At 48.8% G+C, this 19,632-nt stretch overlaps 1 protein-coding gene across 1 annotated transcript in view; it reads right to left on the reverse strand.

The window, feature by feature from the left end:
- Positions 1 to 19,632, reverse strand: part of CARD10 (caspase recruitment domain family member 10) — a 260,351-nt gene that overhangs the window by 129,633 nt on the left and 111,086 nt on the right. The window contains exon 3 of the mRNA XM_085601364.1: positions 4,474 to 4,611. Coding sequence (XP_085457490.1) covers positions 4,474 to 4,611 — 138 coding nt within the window. The remainder of the gene's footprint in view (positions 1 to 4,473; positions 4,612 to 19,632) is intronic.

Genomic DNA, 19,632 nt, shown 5'->3' on the forward strand with positions numbered 1-19,632 from the left:
AGCCAAAGGCAAGCCCGTCTGCGCCTGTTCGCGCCAAGTCTGCGCCCTGCGCTGGAAACCCTGGCCACTATTCGCCCATCGATGGTAATTTTCGTGTTTATTCTAGGGAGTCGCTCCTGGAGTTTCGATTCCAATTGCAGGCCCATTGTAGTCTGATGGACCTGGAGAACTTGGGGGCCGGTCTGAGCTTTAAATGTGCCCACTGTGCAGCTTCCTTTTCTTTGGGCTCTGCTCTCCATCCCACTGAGGATGATCGTGAGCATAAATCCCCGCCTCTGACACACTTTCTTCTGGGATATTTACTCAATGCCAGATCCCTTATTAAACACTCCAGTGAATTTAACGACTTTGTGACCCTTCGAAAACCTGATTGGGTTTTCATTACTGAAACCTGGCCTAAAGTTTGCTCTGGTCCTGAACTAGTGGAGGCTATTCCCGGTGGATATTTGTTTGATAGACTTGATAGAGAGGGGAAGGTGGGCGGGGGTCTAGGTGTAATGTATAAAGACACTTACTCCTGCTCCACCAAAGTCCTCTCCTCTCCCTTAGACACCTATCAGGCCTTAAAAATTCTTCCTACGGAAAGTTTTGTAGGTGTGGTGACTTACCGGCCTCCTGGACCTAGGGCCTCGTTTCCCCAACATTTCAGCAGCTGAATAGAGCCTATTATAGCCAGCTCAAAGGTTACTTTTCTGGGTGATTTTAATTTTCATCTGGAGAGAATTCAGTGCCCTGAAACGCAGGCCTTGCTGGAAGTCATGGACTCCTGTGGGTTCCCTCAGCTGGTGAAGAGTCCAACACACTCAGCAGGACACACCCTGGATGGGATTTTCTCGAAGGATAAGGGTACTGGATTCTATTCCCCTCTCTTGGTCGGATCACTTTGCTATCCCTTTTACCCTCGAGATTGGAGGTCCCCACAAGGACCCCAATTTTAAGAATAGGGTGGAGCTAAAAAGAAATCTTAGAGGGGTCAGTAAGGAGGATTTGCTCATCAAACTTAGCAATTATAGCTGCCTCACTTATGCGGATGTTAATACCGTCTATGACGACTTTAGCAGTTGGCTAATGTTAGCCCTGGACTCCCTTGCCCCTTTTAAAAAGCACTATGTGGCGAGAAAGCGCCCTTCTGCCCCATGGTTCTCTGAGGGGTTGAGAAAGCTTAGACAGGGTTGTCAGCAGCAGGAAAGAAAATGGCGCCTGGACCCGACTATTGTTGAAAGGGATCTGCACAAACTTAGGCTAAAGGAATACAAGGAAGCCATTAATAATGAAAAGGTCTCTTACTACACCAAGATGGTGCAATCTTTTAGATCCCCCAGGGAACTTTTCACCATGTTCAATTCCCTCCTAGCTCCCTCAACCACTGCCCTAACCGAGGTCACCCAGGACCTTTGCGATAATATGGCAGATTATTTCCATACCAAAATCAAGGACATTTACTCCGCTCTGGAGAAGTCAAACTCTGTGGGATCCAAAACCAACCTCCTTGCTGATCATCGGGTAGGCCCACCTAAGGATTGTGGTCTGCGCTCCTTTCCTCCTATCTCTCAAGAGGAGACTGAGTGGTTGTTAAGTGGGATTAGATCTGGCTCCCCCCTTGAATCCTGCCCTCTTACGATTCTAAAACTAGGGAGGGAGGCCATTGTACCTCCCCTGACTACCATCATCAATACTGTTATTTCCTCTGGCCTGGTTCCCGCCATATGGAAAACAGCGGTGGTAAAACCCTTGCTTAAAAAGGCCTCTCTGGATCCTACAGAATTAAAAAACTTTCGGCCCATTTCTCTATTGCCTGTTCCAGCTAAGATCCTGGAAAAACATCTTAACTGCCATCTCAGCGTCTACCTGAAGGAACATCAACTACTTGATGGGTCAAAGCATGGGTTCAGGAGTGAACACAGCACGGAGACGGCCTTAACCGTTGTCTTTAATAACATCCGACAACAGGTTGATGCTGGTCATTCTACCCTACTGATCCTCCTGGATCCGACGGCAGCTTTTGACACCATCTCTCCTGGTAGATTGCTGGGAAGGCTTCGGGAAATCGGGATAGAGGAGGCTGCATTTAATTTGCTCTCCTCGTTCCTTTTAAACCGATCGCAAAGAGTTAAGATGGGCCAATATCTTTCTGCCCCGATACAACTGTCTTGTGGAGTTCCTCAGGGATCCACTTTGAGTCCCACTCTTTTCAATATCTATGCAGCACCGCTCGCTGCTGTGGTAAGGTCTTTCGGCCTGGAAGTGCTCTCCTATGCCGATGACACTCAGATTTTGATTTCCATCACCGAGAGTGTCTCTGCCTCAGCACTTAATTTTAAAAACTGTATGCGAGCGGTGGCTGCGTGGATGGTGGAGAACTATTTGAGACTCAATGGGGATAAAACGGAGGTCCTTATTTTCGGTGGCAAGATTGATATTTGGTCAGAGGCCTGGTGGCCTGATTGGCTCGGTCTTGCCCCTGCCCCTGTCCCACCACCAAGAATTTAGGCATTATTATGGACTCCACGCTCTCTCTGGGTTCTCAAATAAATAGGACAGCTGCCACCTGCTTTGGGATGATATGGGCACTTTGGAAGATTTTCAGTTTTCTGCCCCTTTCTGCCCACAAACAGGTAGTGCTGGCCCTTGTGGGGTCCAGGTTGGATTACTGCAATGCTCTTTATTTGGGGATCAATCAAGGACTCCTGCATCGTCTCCAACTAGTTAAGAATGCTGCCGCCAGACTGGTGATGAACCTCCCTAAATTCCATTCAGTATCTGCCACTATTAGGAGCCTGCATTGGCTCCCGTTGGGGAGGAGAATTGTGTTTAAAGCCTTGTGTCTGGTCCACAAGGCTGTTCACAAAAAGGGGTCAGAAGATTTCAATAAAATATTTCAAAGATACTGTCCTGGGAGGGGCCTCAGATCTGGAAATAAGAACCAGGTCATTGTGCCTAGAGCCAGAAGAGCCAGATGGGGGGGGAGGGCCTTCTCTCTGATAGTGGCCAATTTGTGGAATTCCCTCCCTTCCACTGTTTCTTCCCTGGATTCCCATCTGGTCTTCCGGAAGTCCCTGAAAACCTGGCTTTTCACCTGTCCGATTGCTGTGTCCAATGTGAATCTTTAGTGCTTTACCGTCTGATATCTCTTACCATGATCCTGTTCCGCAGCGCCTTGACGCTCCTGGGCTAAGTTCACGCTTTATAAAATTTATATTCATTCATATATAATTGTCCAAAGCAGTTTTCGCCAAACGCCGCACGCCTGCCAGCAATAAAAATCCTCACGGTTATGGATGGTGTGCCGCCTTATTCCTCTGTGGTTTGAACCTTGTGACCATATATATATATATATATATATTCACTTAAAAAACCATAGGTTTCACACATGTTATAGTTAGCTGGACATTTCACTCGTAAAAAACCAATGAAATTCCCCCGTTATAGTTAGTGCAGGCAACTATAACTCACGCGACCGCAATCCTCTGCTGATGACGTCAGATATTACATCACTGTATTTAGACACTTATTTACCCATGTCTTCTTCCATTAATCTTTAGCTATACATATATTACAAATATTTATTTTTCATAAAGACACAGACGTCATCAGTGATGTAATATCTGACGTCATCAGCAGAGGATTGCGGTCGCGTGAGTTATAGTTGCCTGCACTAACTATAACGGGGGAATTTCATTGGTTTTTTACGAGTGAAATGTCCAGCTAACTATAACATGTGTGAAACCTATGGTTTTTTAAGTGAATTTGCAAGGTTTTTTAAATGCTAATTCGTAACTATAACGTGTGTGAAACCTATGGTTTTTTAAGTGAATTTGCAAGGTTTTTTAAATGCTAATTCGTAACTATAACGTGTGTGAAACCTATGGTTTTTTTCAGTGAATTTGTACGGTTTTGTAAATGCTAAGTTATTAATTTTTTTTTCTTCAGGTTTTTCACCGTGCGTATTGAACAGAATAATGAACCTATATAAAATATATGTCTTTTTGTCTACCTAGTTCGTTCATTCTTTGTCTAGAAACACTCTGCATGTGGTCATGTCAGGCACAGGATTCAATTTCACAGTTATTAAGCTGCATCATTAGTTAAATAGGCCGTGCCTCTTGTGTAGGTTTTTTTTTAAAGATACAATTCTTGGGCCACACCCTTTTTAGCCCTCCCACATTTTTAACCCAATTAATGTAGTGGTAGACAATGGCTTGAGCATAGTGAGAGAGATCCAGTATTTGTGTCCCATTTCCTTGAGCCCATCAGTCCAAGAGGAGGCAGGTTCTGTATTGAAATACAAATCTATATAGAGGGACAAATTGTGCTTAGAAACATGCATATTGTACAGATGAGTCCACCACTCACATCAAGATATATAACAAATCATAAGCTCTGCTGAGGCAATAACAGTGTGAACGGGGCATGACTATCCCTTATTCCAGCCTGTCCTCCCCCAATCTTCTTTCCACCCCCTTTCATACTTACCCAAGATCATAGAGCACCGCTGAACTGGCTTCCGGCCCGTAAGGCGACTGAACTGTTCGGGGTAGTAAAACTCGAGTGACTCCAGGAGGGATATGTAGCCCCGCTTACCGCGTGACCGGAGAATGTCCATCAAGCGCCCTGCAGAAATGGGTGAGTGAAAAGTAAACGAGGGTGGAAAAAGACAAAGAAAGAATGATAAATGGGGAAATAGCAGATTTTGTGAATTAAGAAGAAATTAGGTAATGCGTGTTGTATCTGTGGGACCTGTTATTGGAATTTTGACCGTATGATAGTGTAGGCATGCGGGCTGCAGAGCCTTGTGTATGAAAATTGGGTGTGAGGAACGGTTTAGAAGCATTTGTAGTGGGCGGCATTCTGTGAGAGATGGTGCAACAGCACTGGTGGGGATGTAAGAACAGTGGCTCGAGGAGTGATTATTTAAGACAACCTATTCTAAGACAACCATTGCTCAGCCAGTCATACTCTCCTGGTTCCTCCAAATTCTCCATGCACCACTTCAAGGTTTCGCCTGTGAGCAATCTCCTCTCCTCTTTAAAGACCACACTCAAAGCACAGCTCCTCCTACAAGAGTGCTACACCGGCTAACCATTCCTGATCCCAACTTCTCAAACCAACATGTCTCCCCACTAAAATGACCGCTAAATAATTTCTTCGGAATAAATTGTCCTGCTATTGTCATCTCTTGCCAAAGACCTTTTCTAATTATGTATTCACCTAATCTGACACTACCCTATGATATATAGTTTTCATTGCTATAAAGTGGTTCTGCAGAAACGCTTTGTTATATTATGTTATGTTATGTTAAAGGGAATTTGTTAAGCGCACGTTCACCAACGGTTTCTTGGCGCTATGAGAGACATGAGGCAGCACAAGAGAAGAGAGCTAGGCTTTTGCTGTTTAAATAAATACAGATGGCAGATGATTCTGGGGGACACACAGCCTGCCATGCTCTAATTAAATTCAAACCCCAGCAGCACAGTGGAAAGCACACTTATGTTGCAACTCAACTAAGCAGTCCACAAAGGAGCAAGGGGAAGGACTGCAAATGGCATAAGGAATGGCAAAGAGTCAGGAAAGTAAGGCGTAGCTCCTGAGGTTCACTCCTGTTGGGCTAGCCCACCTCCTAGCTTACCACCAGCCTCAGTTATGGACATCCAGACCCACTTTTTCAATAATTTATACTTCTGATAGTGAATACCTGCCCACTTATTTTGTTTCTCAATCACCTGAGCAACTTGACTCTGCAAACTGCGGTCATTGGATGTGCGAAGTGGAGAGCAAGAGGGGGACCTTTCCAAAGGGATCATTGAATAGAGAAATAATCTTACTGGGCACTTCTCAGGAGCCTATAAATACCCTCTGGCACCTCTTGAGCTGTTAGTGTTACTTCCCCACAATTTGGAAGGAGCATCTGATACACATCCTACCTAGCCTGGGGGCACAGAGGGACTGCTAAAAACAGTGCAAGTCAATTTATTTATTTATTTATAACGTTTTATATAGCGCAAACTTAATCCCGAAGGATATCAGAGCGCTTTGCATTTTGAGGGAAATGAGGGTAACAGATCAGTACATGAGTCAAATACGGAATATACATAGGCAATGAATCAAATAGTGCACACATGAAAGACCAATTATAAACCTGGGGTAGGCGTAGAATGGCCTAGTCACTGGAACATAATGACGAAGGGGAGCAAAACAATAATACATACAAGACTGACAACCCTTCTTATAGAATGACTGATGCGCTTAGAGCTGACAATCGCTCCTCTTGTTAAGGTAAGAACTTGTTCAGGAGGAATCTTTTTGCTTCCAGTTTGAAAGCAACATTGGAAGAGATTCTACGGATTTCCGGTGGAAGAGAGTTCCAGATTTTTGGTGCAGAGCCTGTGAAGGTTCGTTGACATGTTCTCTTTTTGCGGAAGATCTGGGGTTTCAAGAGGAGGGAATTAGCACTCCTCGACGGTCTACCCCCTCCGGATAGTTCTAACTTTTGTGCCAGGTAGTTGGGGGTTTTGAAGTGGAAGGCTTTGTGTGATAAGCAAGCAAACTTTTGTGCCAGGTAGTTGGGGGTTTTGAAGTGGAGGGCTTTGTGCGATAAGCAAGCAATCTTTAGTTGAATCCTAGCTTCGTAGGGCAGCCAATTTAGAGATTTTAGGACCGGGGAGGTGTGGGCATTTCGTTGGGGGCCCGTAATCAGTCTGGCTGCAGCGTTCAATGATGCCTTTAGAGGGGCCAAAGTGTATTTGGGGAGGCCACATAGCGTGGCACTGCCATAGTCAAGCCTTGGTAAAACAAGCGCTTGGACCACTTGCTTGAAATCTGCTTGAGGTAGGAAAGGTTTGAGATTCCTAAGTGTTCTCAGAAGGTGGTTAGCTCCCTTGCATGCATTGCTAATATGGGTCTTCATATTCAGATGTTTGTCCAGGGTGATTCCCAGAGATTTAGCTGAGTCAATAATGTGGGGGGAGCAGTTGAAGGCGGTGAGTTGTTTCATCCAGAGGTCAATATTAGGAGTGTGTTTCGGGGGGGAAATGAGGAGGAATTCTGTTTTGGAGGTGTTTAGTAGGAGGTGGTTCTCAGTTAGCCAATTTTGAGTAGTCAGTAGGGTGGAGTTGAGTGAAGAGATGTTATCCGGGGAGGAGATTTTCAGGTAGAGTTGGGTGTCATCTGCATTCATATGGTAGCGAATGCCCATGGATTTTAGTACATTAGCTAATGGTTCCAGGAACAAATTGAAGAGAATGGGAGATAAGGAGGACCCTTGGGGAACCCCCATGGTGACTGGGGATGGCTGGGAGAGAGAGTGGTTCGCCTTAACTCTTTGGGACCTGTGCAGGAGGAAGGACGAGAACCAATGCAGCACCTGACCAGAGAGGCCCATCCTTTGCTCCAGAATAGCTAGGAGGTTGTCGTGATTGACAGTGTCAAAAGCAGAGGAAAGGTCAAGTAGGATAAGGAGGCAGGATTCATTTTGATCAAGCATAGTTAGGATGTCATCCATCACGTGAGTGAGAGCCGATTCAGTGCTGTGCCCACTACGAAAGCCAGATTGGTGTTGGTCCAGGAGATGGAAATTTTCGATGTGCGCACATAGTTGTGACTGGATGCATTTTTCCAGGAGTTTGGCTAGTGTGGGTATGCTGGAGATAGGGCGGAAGTTGTTAAGATCTGAACCGTCTGCTGTAGGTTTTTTTAATATAGGTGTTACCTGGGCCTCTTTTAGGCATTCTGGAATTGCAACTTGTGACAGAGATGCATTGACGATCTTTGTCCAGATGGGGGAGATTGAATCCTTAATTGCTTTGAAGATTGTGGGTGGTAAAGGGTCACTGAAGAGAGGTGTGGCTCACTGGTTAGAGGCGGCAGAACCGTAAGCAGAGAATTGGCCAGGGACCAGGGTTCAATTCCCGATGCGGCAGGGTCGTGGACCAGGGTCAAAACGGACTCGATAATTCTCGCCTCGGTACCTACTCTAACCAGGAACACACTCGGCAACTCTGGGCATTAAGCTTGCCTCATCTCTACAACGGCCCCCCACAGATGCTGGGGATGCCTGGTTTCACCTTGGAGATACCCAGAAAGGGACCATCTCACAGGGATAGCCAGGACGGGTTCCCCAGCGGTCTATAGCGCTGGGACACCTCCTTGTGAGGTAGCTGTTCGCGCTCTACAAATATCAGTATTATTAGTATTATTATTATTAGATGGGTTTATACTCCGAAGAACCTTTTTGGTATCATTTTCATTTAGGGTGGTAAAGGTGTCCCAGGAAACGTTGTGCTTGATGCCCCAGCTACATGGAGCAGCCTTGTCTGGTAAGGCCAGGGGGGGTGCCAGACCATTGGATATTAATAGAACTCCTGGTTTCTAGATCAATGTTAATAAGTCTAGTTCTCAGTAAAAAAGCCCGCCAGGTCATCACATGAGGGAGGGCTGACGTCCAAAGCTGATCGGTTAGGTGCTACCACAGATTGTTGTTTAACCAGTTCAAACAGTTTCTTGGGTCGATTAGCCGCTTGGTTAAGTTGGGATCTGAAATATTCCGCCTTGGCTGTCTTGATTTGTTTGTTATAAGAGCTTCTGGCTGATCTAAGGGCTTTTAGATGGTCCGCTGTTGGAGTGGATCTCCAGGAACGTTCGATGGCCCTTAGATTGGGACGATCCGAGTTTAGGTTGCTATTGAACCAGGGTTTAGATATTTTTGAGGGTGCATTTTTTTGTTGGAATGGAGCCATATTGTCCATGATGCTAGAAATAGAAGAGTTATAGAAGTCTGTGAGTGCATGTACTTCTGATAAGCCCACTTGAGGAGAGAGGGCACGTTTACAGCGGGTTGCTAGGTCAACGGTATTGATTTCTCTGAGGTCTCTCTTCCAGATCTTTGATTTAGTTGTTTGCGCCTTACTCTGAGATACCTCCGAGTTGATATGGAAGGAAATTATGTGATGGTCCGACCAATCGCAGGGTATGATGGAGTCCAATGTGATGGTGTGTCCTTTGGAGATGATGAGGTCAAGAGTTTCCCCTTTACTGTGGGTAGGCTGGTCACAATGTTGAACCAAATCGTGATCCTTTAAGAAGGAATTGAGGCATGCTACTGCTTGGTCATTAGGGTTTGACCAATGAAGGTTAAAGTCCCCAAGGTAGATGTGGGACTGCACTGAATCCGCATTGTCAGCGATGATTTCCATTAATTGTTCAATGAATGGGAGGTTGTCGCCCGGGGGGTGATAGAATGTATGTAGTTTGCAAACCAGCTGATTGTTACTGGAGATGTTGAGGCAAAGGTATTTGCAGGATAATGACGAAGAGGACAGTGAGAGGGAGACCGCGAGCGTACTTCGATGTATACAGGCTAGGCCACCTCCCAGCTTCTTAACTCTGTCCAGCCGAATTATGTCTTGAGAGGGGGGCACCAGGAGGTCTAAAATCGGAGTGGACGAGGGGTTGAGCCAAGTTTCTTTGAGTATAATGATATCTATGTCATTATGTTGTATGAGGTCGAAGATCTCAGAGGCATGTTTGTTGGACCTACAGTTGAGTAGTATGCATTTGAGTGTAGCCAGAGTTTGGGGGGGAGGAGTCTGAATGATGTTCACTCTCTTGAGGTTGTCATTGTTTATGACTATGAGGTTGTGGTAGGGTTCTCTGTTCAGGTTAGAGTGAATGGTTTGAATTATTCCCTTTGGACTCGTGTTGATGTCCGTGCTGGAAGAATAGAACTTGAGGAGGCTGTCAATTTCATTTGACCCATCTTTGTTCTTTGTGCAATAAGGAATGTAGAATAAGGTATTTTCACCATGGCAAAAGTCAGTCATTCTATGGTGGGTAGCGAGTCAGGTCAGCAAAGTCCCTCACATCCAACCCCACAGATAACAGCCAAATATGCTGAGAGATCCCTGCCTGCCTTGTGAGAATCCATTTGTCGAAAGTGTCTTAAAGGTGGGCAGATGCAATTTCTGCAAAGCAGAACACTGAGTAGGCTGCCATTTTGCTGCAATGCACTCAACATTCAATTTTGCTTTTCGGGGGGGAGGGGGACGGATGTTTCTTGATATGCAGAGTTTTTTTTCCCTCAGTGCGTTTGCGCCACTATATACTCTTCCCCAGCTGCAGCCTGTGCAGTTAAGAGTGGTGGGGTGGGGGGGGGGGGAGAAAAGGGGGGGGGAGGATTTAGACAGATGACGACGAGGGAAAATGTATTATTTATTTAATTTTCCCTCATGGTCATCTGTCAAATTCCCCCCACCCGGCCCACAGCGCTTACCTGCACGGGCCACTCATGCTTTCCCCTCCCTTGGTCTGAAATGCAGCAAATTTTGTCTCGCTTGGATCTAGACAAGGAAATATGCATCTAGACAGAGTATCGTCATAAAAAGAACAACGCTCTCTATGCATGAAGGTGTTCAACATTTGACTGACAGACTAGCTTGTGTTTTTGATTGTCCATCAACTCCACCGGTGATCAATCAGTGGTCCAGATTTCAGAGGTTCACGATAGCAATTTGCATGAAACAAACTGAGCAGCATATTTATCATTATATCACGCAGTGCAGCAACTCACTTTGATGCGCTGTGTGATAGGGAAAGGGCAGGAATGGTCTGTACTTAACATGGTATTTGGGCAAAATATTGACGTAAAAATATCGAGACACACAAATATTGAGTTTTTAATATCTTGATGCACAAAAATCGTGATGCAGGAATATTGTTGACAAGAATATTGATTTTCTATGGTAAGTAATATTGATGTCAAAAATATCTATGTTGTTAATATCGTTTACAAAAATATTGTTGTAAATATGATAATTTATTAAATTTTCTTTATGTATTTTAATTGCATATGTTATAAATTTTTTGCAAAATCATTGTTAACGTTTTTAAATATAGTTTGTAAAATGCTAGTTGGTTTGAAATGTAATGTAATTGTTAAGTGAATTTTTGTGTGTTGTAGCAGGATGTGGGGTTTGTATGGGTACAGGGTGGGAAGTAAATTATTTACGATTAATTCGTCATTAGTTTTAATTAATATTCATTGATAATTAATTATGTAAATTGTGTAATTAATTTATTTTATAAATTATATTGTATGGGTGCAGGTTGTGGGGTTTGTAGGGGTACAAGAAAAGCAGCAAATTAATTATTAAATATTTTAAAATAATTTAAAATATTCAACTGGTAATTATTATGTAAAATGTGTAATAAGTTATTTTCAAATTCTTTTGAGGTGCAGGTTGTGGAGGTTTTAGGGGTAAAGGGTAGGAAGTTAAATTATTACAATCAATATTAATGATTTGAATTGATAATTATTCATGTAACCTCAGTAATTAAGATATTTGTAAGTTATATTTCAGGTACGGCTTGTTGGGTTTGTAGACATAAAGGGTGGGAAGTTAATTAATCATTAGTTATTTATTATTAATTGTTCAATTGATAATTGTTTAACCCCTTCGCCGCGGCAGGAATTCCGCCGCAGCGCTGGGGGGGTTTGGGGGCAGTTGCGGTGGCGCTGTGCTCGTGACGGAACCACTCCGTCACGAGTCACGGGTGAGCTGTGCTCATGACGGAGTGGTTCCGTCACGTCTCCGCCCACTGCGCTAATCGCCCGCACAGGCGGGGAATTAGCGCTGCGTGGGCGGAGCGGCCACCAACGGCCGCAGCATATCTGAAAGAAGCACGTTAGTTAGATTCCTCACCTTAGAATATCCCCAGGCGTCAGACTGGATCCGGAAGATTTTTCGTCAGCAATACCCCTTGCGCGTCGCTAGGCGTCGTCTGCGGCTCCGCGTCCGTCGTCGGCGTCGTGCGCCGGAATGACGTCGTCGGAGTACTTAGACGCCGCCCTCGCGCGCTGACGTCAGTTCTTCTTTTTTCCGCGCCAGTAAGCGCAGATCCGGGAGAGCTACCCCTTTAGTCAATTTTTGACTAACTTTTTTGATCCTTTTTGATCGTGTCTCGACACCGGTGCCGGTAGGATGCCTGGGTTTAAAGCCTGTACGGACTGTAACCGATTGATGTCGGTTACGGACCATCACCGCCGGTGCCTTTACTGCTTGGGCCTCGATCACGACGCGGAGTCGTGTTCGGACTGCAAGGCCCTGACCTCGAAGGCTCGACGGGAGCGGTCCCGTAAGCTTCTCGAGATTCGCCACTCGGCTCCGCGCGCCTCTCGATCCCGGTCCAGGAGGAGGTCCAAGGATCGGTCGCGGAGCCGCAGCCGACGTCACCATCGGTCGTCGGGATCCAAGTCTTCGGGTAAGTCGAAGCATTCCAAGAAGTCCAAGAGGTGACACCGCTCTTCGGACTCCCCTCGCCGGTCGCGCGACTCGGCCGAGGGTCAGGGTGGTTCCACCCCCGCGGCTCCGGCGGAGCCGCAGGTGCCACGCACGTCCCCATACCCTCCGGTCCCTGGGACTGACGCAACGCCGGCGGAAGTCAGTGCCTTCCTCTCGGCCATGAGGAACCTGGCTCCACCGTCGGCGCCCGCTGGTGCGCCTTCGGGCCCCGCGGACCCGACTGGGCTGCCTTGCCTGCCGGTGGCTCCGGCCCCGGCGCCGTTGACGGCTCCGGCCTCGACGCCGCAAGCGCCCGAGGGACCCGTTCTCGAGTCCCCGCCGACGCCGGTCGACCTCGTCATGCCTCCTCCGCCGGCGTCGACACCGGTACCACCCCCGACGCCGACGTCGACTCCGCTCGACGTCGTGCCCCAGTTCAGTCCCACTCCGGGCCCGGCGCCGGTACGGCGTCGATGGACGCCGAGATCGGCGCCGCTAGAGACACATTATGTCTACCGCCCGGCTCCGTTACTTTCTCCTCTATACCAGGAGTCGGATGATGGGGACAACTGGGAGGGATCCGAGGATCCTATGGCCGTTCAGGCTCAACTGTCCCAGGACTGGGCAGATGAACTGGGGGAGGCCAGTGGCCTGGATACCTCTCCAGACACTGGATTTGTCTCTCCTCCGACTGTGGCTTCGGAGGAGGGCGCTGCTTTCTCTGTGGTGCTGCGCAAGGCGGCCGCAGCCCTTGGGCTCGAGCTGCCTGCCGTGGCTGTGAGGACTAACGTCCTTACTGAGGTGCTTCAGTCTGCAGCAAGCTCCACTGAGCCTATGTTGCAATTCAATGAGGCCCTCATTGACGTTCTGCAGGGCACCTGGTCCAAGCCCTCCACAGTTCCTCCTGTGGACAGGAACGTCGCCAGGCGCCACCGCCCTGCTCCGGGCGACCCCAGTTTTCTGTCCCAACACCCTACCCCTGAGAGCCTGGTTATCCAGGCCTCCACCTCCCAATCCTCTTTCCCGACCGCCCCGCCGGACCGGGATTCCAAGAGACTAGAACAGTTTAGCAAGAAGCTGTTCTCCTCCCTTAGTTTGGGCCTGCGGTCTTTGAACACCGCTTGTCTCTTGGACCGTTATTCCCACTCTCTGTGGGATGCGGTGGAGGACGCGCTGCCCCTGTGTCCGGAGGAGGTCCGGACACGACTTACCCAGGCTCTGGCCGATGGGAGGGATGCCGCGCGACATGCTATACGATGTGGGCTTGACACCACGGACTCGCTGGGTAGGGCCATTTCTACCACAGTGGCGCTTAGACGTCACGCCTGGCTACGGTCCACGTCATTTTCGGGCGATGTCCAGAGCACTCTCATGGACATGCCGTTTGATGGCACTCGCCTGTTTGGCGAGAAAGCGGACAGTGCGCTGAACCGCTTTAAGGACTCCCGGGCTACGGCCAAGTCCTTGGGCCTCTCGGCCCCGCGGTCGCAATCTTCCGCCTTTCGCCCCTTTCGTGGCCAAGGAAGGGGTGCCTCCTCACGTGCGCCTAGCCACCAGCCGCAGAACCAACCTGCGCGCGGTCGCGGACGTGGTTTCCGCCGAGGCGGTTCTGGAGGACGACGAGGTCAGCCCACATCCACCCCGGCAGCATCCGCCTCCAAGCCTTCCTAGTCCGAGCTTTCAGGCCCATTCCACGCCAGTGGGCGGCAGAGTTCGCCATCACCTGCTCCACTGGCGGTCCATCACATCGGACAGGTGGGTGCTGCAAATCGTCCGAAGGGGCTACTCCCTCCCCTTCGAGACGACCCCTCCAGCCATGCCACCGCAGCACCACCGTATCTCGGGGGATCATTTGAATCTTCTCCACGAGGAAGTTTCGGCCCTCTTGGCCAAGGGGGCCGTCGAGCGCGTTCCGAGTCCAGAAGTAGGTCGTGGTTGTTATTCCCACTACTTTCTGGTTCCCAAGAAGGGCAAAGGGGGCCTACGCCCTATCTTGGACCTCCGGAACGTCAATGCCTTCCTCCGGAAGGAAAGGTTCAAGATGTTGACTTTGGCTCAGGTTCTAGCTGCCCTAGACCCCGGAGACTGGATGGTAGCGTTGGACTTGCAGGACGCATATTTCCACATCCCCGTCCTGCCGGCCCACCGGCGTTACCTGCGGTTCACGGTGGGCCAAGAGCACTTTCAGTTTACCGTGCTCCCCTTCGGCCTCACCAGTGCCCCTCGGGTGTTCACGAAAGTGATGGCGGTGGTCGCAGCTCATCTGCGCAGATCAGGGGTTCCAGTCTTCCCCTATCTCGACGACTGGTTGTTGAAGGCGGGCTCGCCCCAGGCAGTCGTCTCCCACCTCCAGACTACGGCGGATCTCCTGCAGTTGCTGGGGTTTTCCATCAACGTGCCGAAGTCACACCTGAGTCCCTCTCAGAAGCTCCTCTTCATCGGAGCGGTTCTCGATTCGGTGCAGTTCCGGGTCTATCCACCGGAACAGCGGGTCCGGGATATACAGGCCCTGATTCCCATCTTTCGGCCTCTATCCTGGGTTTCGGTCAGGCTAGTGTTGCGGCTTCTGGGGCTGATGGCCTCCTGCATCCTACTAGTGCATCACGCCAGGCGGCGCATGCGGGCTCTGCAGTGGGACCTGAAGTTTCAGTGGGCCCAGCATCACGGCAACCTGTCCGACCATGTCTTGATCTTGGAGGGCACTGCACAGCAGTTGCAGTGGTGGCTCACGGACCGCGATTGGGTCATGGGCAGAAGCCTCTCCCTTCCCCAACCGGAGCATGTCGTAGTGACGGATGCGTCCCTCCTGGGATGGGGTGGCCATATGGGAGAGGCGGAGATCAGAGGCCTCTGGTCTCCGGCGGAGTCTCGTCTCCACATCAACCTGTTGGAGTTGAGAGCGATCCGACTTACACTGAAAGCCTTCCTTCCCTCTGTCAGGGGAAGTGTCGTGCAGGTGTTCACGGACAACACCACCGCCATGTGGTATTGCAACAAACAGGGCGGGGTGGGGTCGTGGACCCTTTGTCAGGAGGCCCTGCGCCTCTGGACGTGGCTGGAACACCAGGGCGTCACCCTAGTGGTTCAACATCTGGCGGGCTCTCTGAACGCCAGAGCAGACGAACTCAGCTGCCGGTGCATGATGGATCACGAATGGCGTCTGAACTCCGAAGTGGCGCAAGGTCTCTTTCAGCAGTGGGGAGAGCCTTGGTTAGATCTATTCGCCACCGAAGAGAACGCACAATGTCAGCAGTTCTGCGCGTTGGAATTTCCAAGGCGGCACTCGCTCGGCGACGCTTTTCGTCACGAGTGGAGTTGCGGTCTGTTGTACGCCTTTCCGCCTATACCACTTCTGCCCAGAGTGCTGAAGAAGATCAGGCACGACCGGGCCCAAGTCATCTTGGTGGCTCCGGATTGGGCACGAAGGTACTGGTATCCCGAGCTACTCAGTATGTTGACCGATCCTCCGATACGTCTGCCCCTTCGGGAGGATCTTCTGTCGCAGCAGCAGGGGACGGTCCTCCACCCGAACCTGTCCAGCCTCCACCTCCATGCGTGGAGATTGAGCGGCGACAGTTGATGCCATTTGACTTGCCTCCTGAAGTCTGTGATATCATTCTGGCAGCCAGGCATCCCTCCACAAAGTCGGTATACGCCTGCCGGTGGAACAAATTTGTGGCATGGTGCACAGCAAAGGCTGTGGATCCCCTTTCCGCCCCTCTTTCTGAGGTTCTCCTCTTTCTTCTTTCTTTGGCCCGGCAGGGCTCTGCCCTGGGCACCCTGAAAGGTTATCTTGCTGCCATCTCTGCCTTCTTGCGGCTTCCTGATCAGCCTTCTCTTTTCAAGTCCCCTGTGCTTACACGCTTTCTAAAAGGCATTACTCACATGTTCCCTCCTGTCCCTTTTGTGATGCCTCAGTGGGACTTGAATCTTGTTCTCACATTTCTAATGTGTGCTCCCTTTGAGCCTCTTCATAATTGTCCTCTTCGTCTGCTGACGCTTAAGACTGCTTTTCTGGTAGCCATCACCTCGGCTAGACGGGTGAGTGAGCTCCAGGCTTTATCTTCAAAGCCTCCTTTTCTATCTGTTCATCCGGACAAGGTTGTCCTTCGGCCTCGTCCCTCCTTTCTTCCGAAAGTGGTGACTCCATTTCATCTTGGGCAGTCTGTCACCTTGCCCACCTTCTTTCCGCCTCCGCATCCTTCCAAAGAGGAAGAGAGGCTCCACCGTCTGGACCCAAAACGTGCGCTCTCTTTTTATTTGGTTTGGACCGCACAAAGCAGTTCCGGGTGGACGACCAACTTTTCGTTGGATACGTGGGTGCTAAAAAGGGGAAAGCTGTGCACAAACGGACCATCTCTCGGTGGGTCATTTTGTGCATCAAAATTTGTTACTCCTTGGCAAAAAAGGACCCTCCTGTTGGGCTGCGCGCCCATTCTACTCGGGCCACAGCGGTTACTACTGCTTTGGGACAGGGTGTCCCTTTGCAGGATATCTGTCAGGCGGCGACGTGGGCTTCGCTACACACGTTTGCCAGGCATTACTGCCTTGACAGCCAAGTCCGGAGGGATGGCTTCTTTGGCCGTTCTGTCCTCCAGGACTTTCTGGTGTGATCTTGGTTCGCAGACCCACCACCGGGGATGGTATTGCTTGGGTATCTATTCTAAGGTGAGGAATCTAACTAACGTGTTTCTTTCAGATGAACAAGTTACTTACCTTCGGTAACGATGTATCTGTAAGAAACATTAGTTAGTTAGATTCCTCACCGACCCACCCATCCTCCCCGTTCTGCGAACTGACATCTAGGGTTAAGGTTATCCTTTTCAGGCCCCTAGATTTTATTTTTGGCACCAGTGTCGGTCTTTGCATGGCTCTGCGTTCCTGGCGCGGAAGGCTGTGTACAAGAACTGACGTCAGCGCGCGAGGGCGGCGTCTAAGTACTCCGACGACGTCATTCCGGCGCACGACGCCGACGACGGACGCGGAGCCGCAGATGACGCCTAGCGACGCGCAAGGGGTATTGCTGACGAAAAATCTTCCGGATCCAGTCTGACGCCTGGGGATATTCTAAGGTGAGGAATCTAACTAACTAATGTTTCTTACAGATACATCGTTACCGAAGGTTAGTAACTTGTTCGACGGAACCACTCCGTCATGAGCACAGCGCACCCGTGGCTCATGACGGAGTGGTTCCGTCATGAGCACGGAAAGGGTTAAATTGTGCAATTAATATATTTTGTAAGATATATTTAAGGTGTGGGTTATGGGTTTTTAGGGGTACAGGGTGAAGGTTAATCAACAAATTATTTATTCATAATTATTAATTTTTGATTACCTATTTAATTCATAATTCTGTAAATTGTGAAATTATCATTATTTGTTAAGTTATATTTTTTTGGTGTGGGTTGTTTAGTTTGTAGAGGTATAGGGTGGGAAGTTATTTGAGTAATAATCCATTCACAATTAATTATTCATTTATTAAAAACTGTGTTATTTATTACGTAATATGTAAATTGTGTTATGCTTTTTAATTTCAATTACCTTTTAATTGTTGACTTTCGTATGTGTGGGTATATAATGTGGTATTTTAACTAAATTAATGTTATTTGTTTTAATTGATAATAATAATTAAAGATTGTAATAATTATGTAATTTAATTGTTGGTAAAATTTTGACATTTATGCCCTGATTACGATGTCAGGCTCATTGGGAACTGACCGAATTCAGGTCAGCGGTTCCGACTGCATCATTTGGATGCGACTGCACACAATGCGTTCAGAAGCATCCATTTTCCTATGGAAGCTTGGAAAATGCCCACAGCATAAGATCTCATAGAAAAATTGATGTTTCTAAACATCCCTGCACAGTCTGGCAGGCGGTGTAGGGATGTTTAGGAGAGCACCAAAGGTGCTCCCCGGGGCCAAATGCAGAGGCTGCGGAGGGATGGGGGCCCTGCTAGGGGCCCCCAATGTCACTTTCCGACAGCCTTTTCTATGTTGGAAAGGCCGACATGCAATGGCTGTTGGAAACCGGCATCATAATCCTGACGGCGGAAAAGCTGTCCTTAAGGGATTATGGTGAGTGTCCGACCAACAGACGGGGTGCTTGAGTCCGTCATAAAGTGTCGGTTGGTCCTCCCGATTGCAGCCTCTAACCGCACGCATCATAATGCGTTGGTCGGACCGCAGAAGGAGATGGCGGACGGTGGTTGCAGTCTGACAGCTTTTGCAATTGTACTCATAATTTTCATTTAATAGAGTTGTTAAAATATGCTATCTGCCTACTGTTGCATCGACTGGAGTGAAAATAGTACATTTTACCCCTCATGAGTCCAACGCTTTTCCTACTGTTGCACCGACTGGAGTAGGAATAGCAGCTGTTACCCCTCCAGAGTTCAACGCTTTCCCTACTGTTACACCTACTGCAGTGGGAATTGTACATTTTACCCCTCCTGAGTCCAACGCTTTCCCTACTGTTGCACAGACTGGAGCAGGAGAACATTTTACCCCTCCTGGGTCCAACGCTTTGTTTTCTTTTGCACTGATTGGAGTGGGAATAGTACATTTTACCCCTCCTGAGTCCAACACTTTTCCTACCGTTGCACAGACTGGAGTGGGAATAGTAACTTTTACCCCTCCTGATTCAAACACTTTCCCTACTGTTGCATTAATTGGAGTGGGAATCGTATATTGATTACTTATAGAGTTTAATACTTTTATTAATATTGTTTAAATATATATAACTATTATGGTGACGATTCCGATCCGTTAAAAATATTCCCCGTACGAATCGTATCCTGATTTTTTTACGTACGAATCGTACAAGTCCCGTACAAACTGGCAAGTACGATTCGTATGTTAAAAAATCCATACGAATCGCATTGGGAAAATTCCCCGACACGTCCTCGGGTTGGAAAAAGTGTCCGACACGTCCCCGGACAGTTTTACGTACGAATCGGGAAACTGAAGTCCGAGCGCGCAAGTACGATCCGTCCCGTCAGTCCGAATGCACAACCGTATGGAAAAAACACCGTACGGAGCGAACTCCCATAGCAACCATGGAGACGTCCAAACATGTGCCCGCATATGCGCCGAACACCCCCCCAACCCACCCCCCCATGTACACGCCGTACCCCCACCCCACCCCCGTAGGTACGGTGCGTACCCCCACCACCCGTAGGTACGGTGCGTACCCCCACCCCCCGTATGTACAGTGCGTACCCTCAGCACGTAGGTACGGTGCGTACCCCCAGCGCTACGCGCTGGGGGTACGCACCATACCTACGGGGGGTGGGGGTACGCACCGTACCTATGGGGGTGGGGGTACGCACCGTACCTATGGGGGTGGGGGTACGCCCCGT

This window comes from Triturus cristatus, chromosome 4_2 (genome assembly GCF_964204655.1).
Source record: "Triturus cristatus chromosome 4_2, aTriCri1.1, whole genome shotgun sequence".
Classification (NCBI taxonomy): domain Eukaryota; kingdom Metazoa; phylum Chordata; class Amphibia; order Caudata; family Salamandridae; genus Triturus; species Triturus cristatus.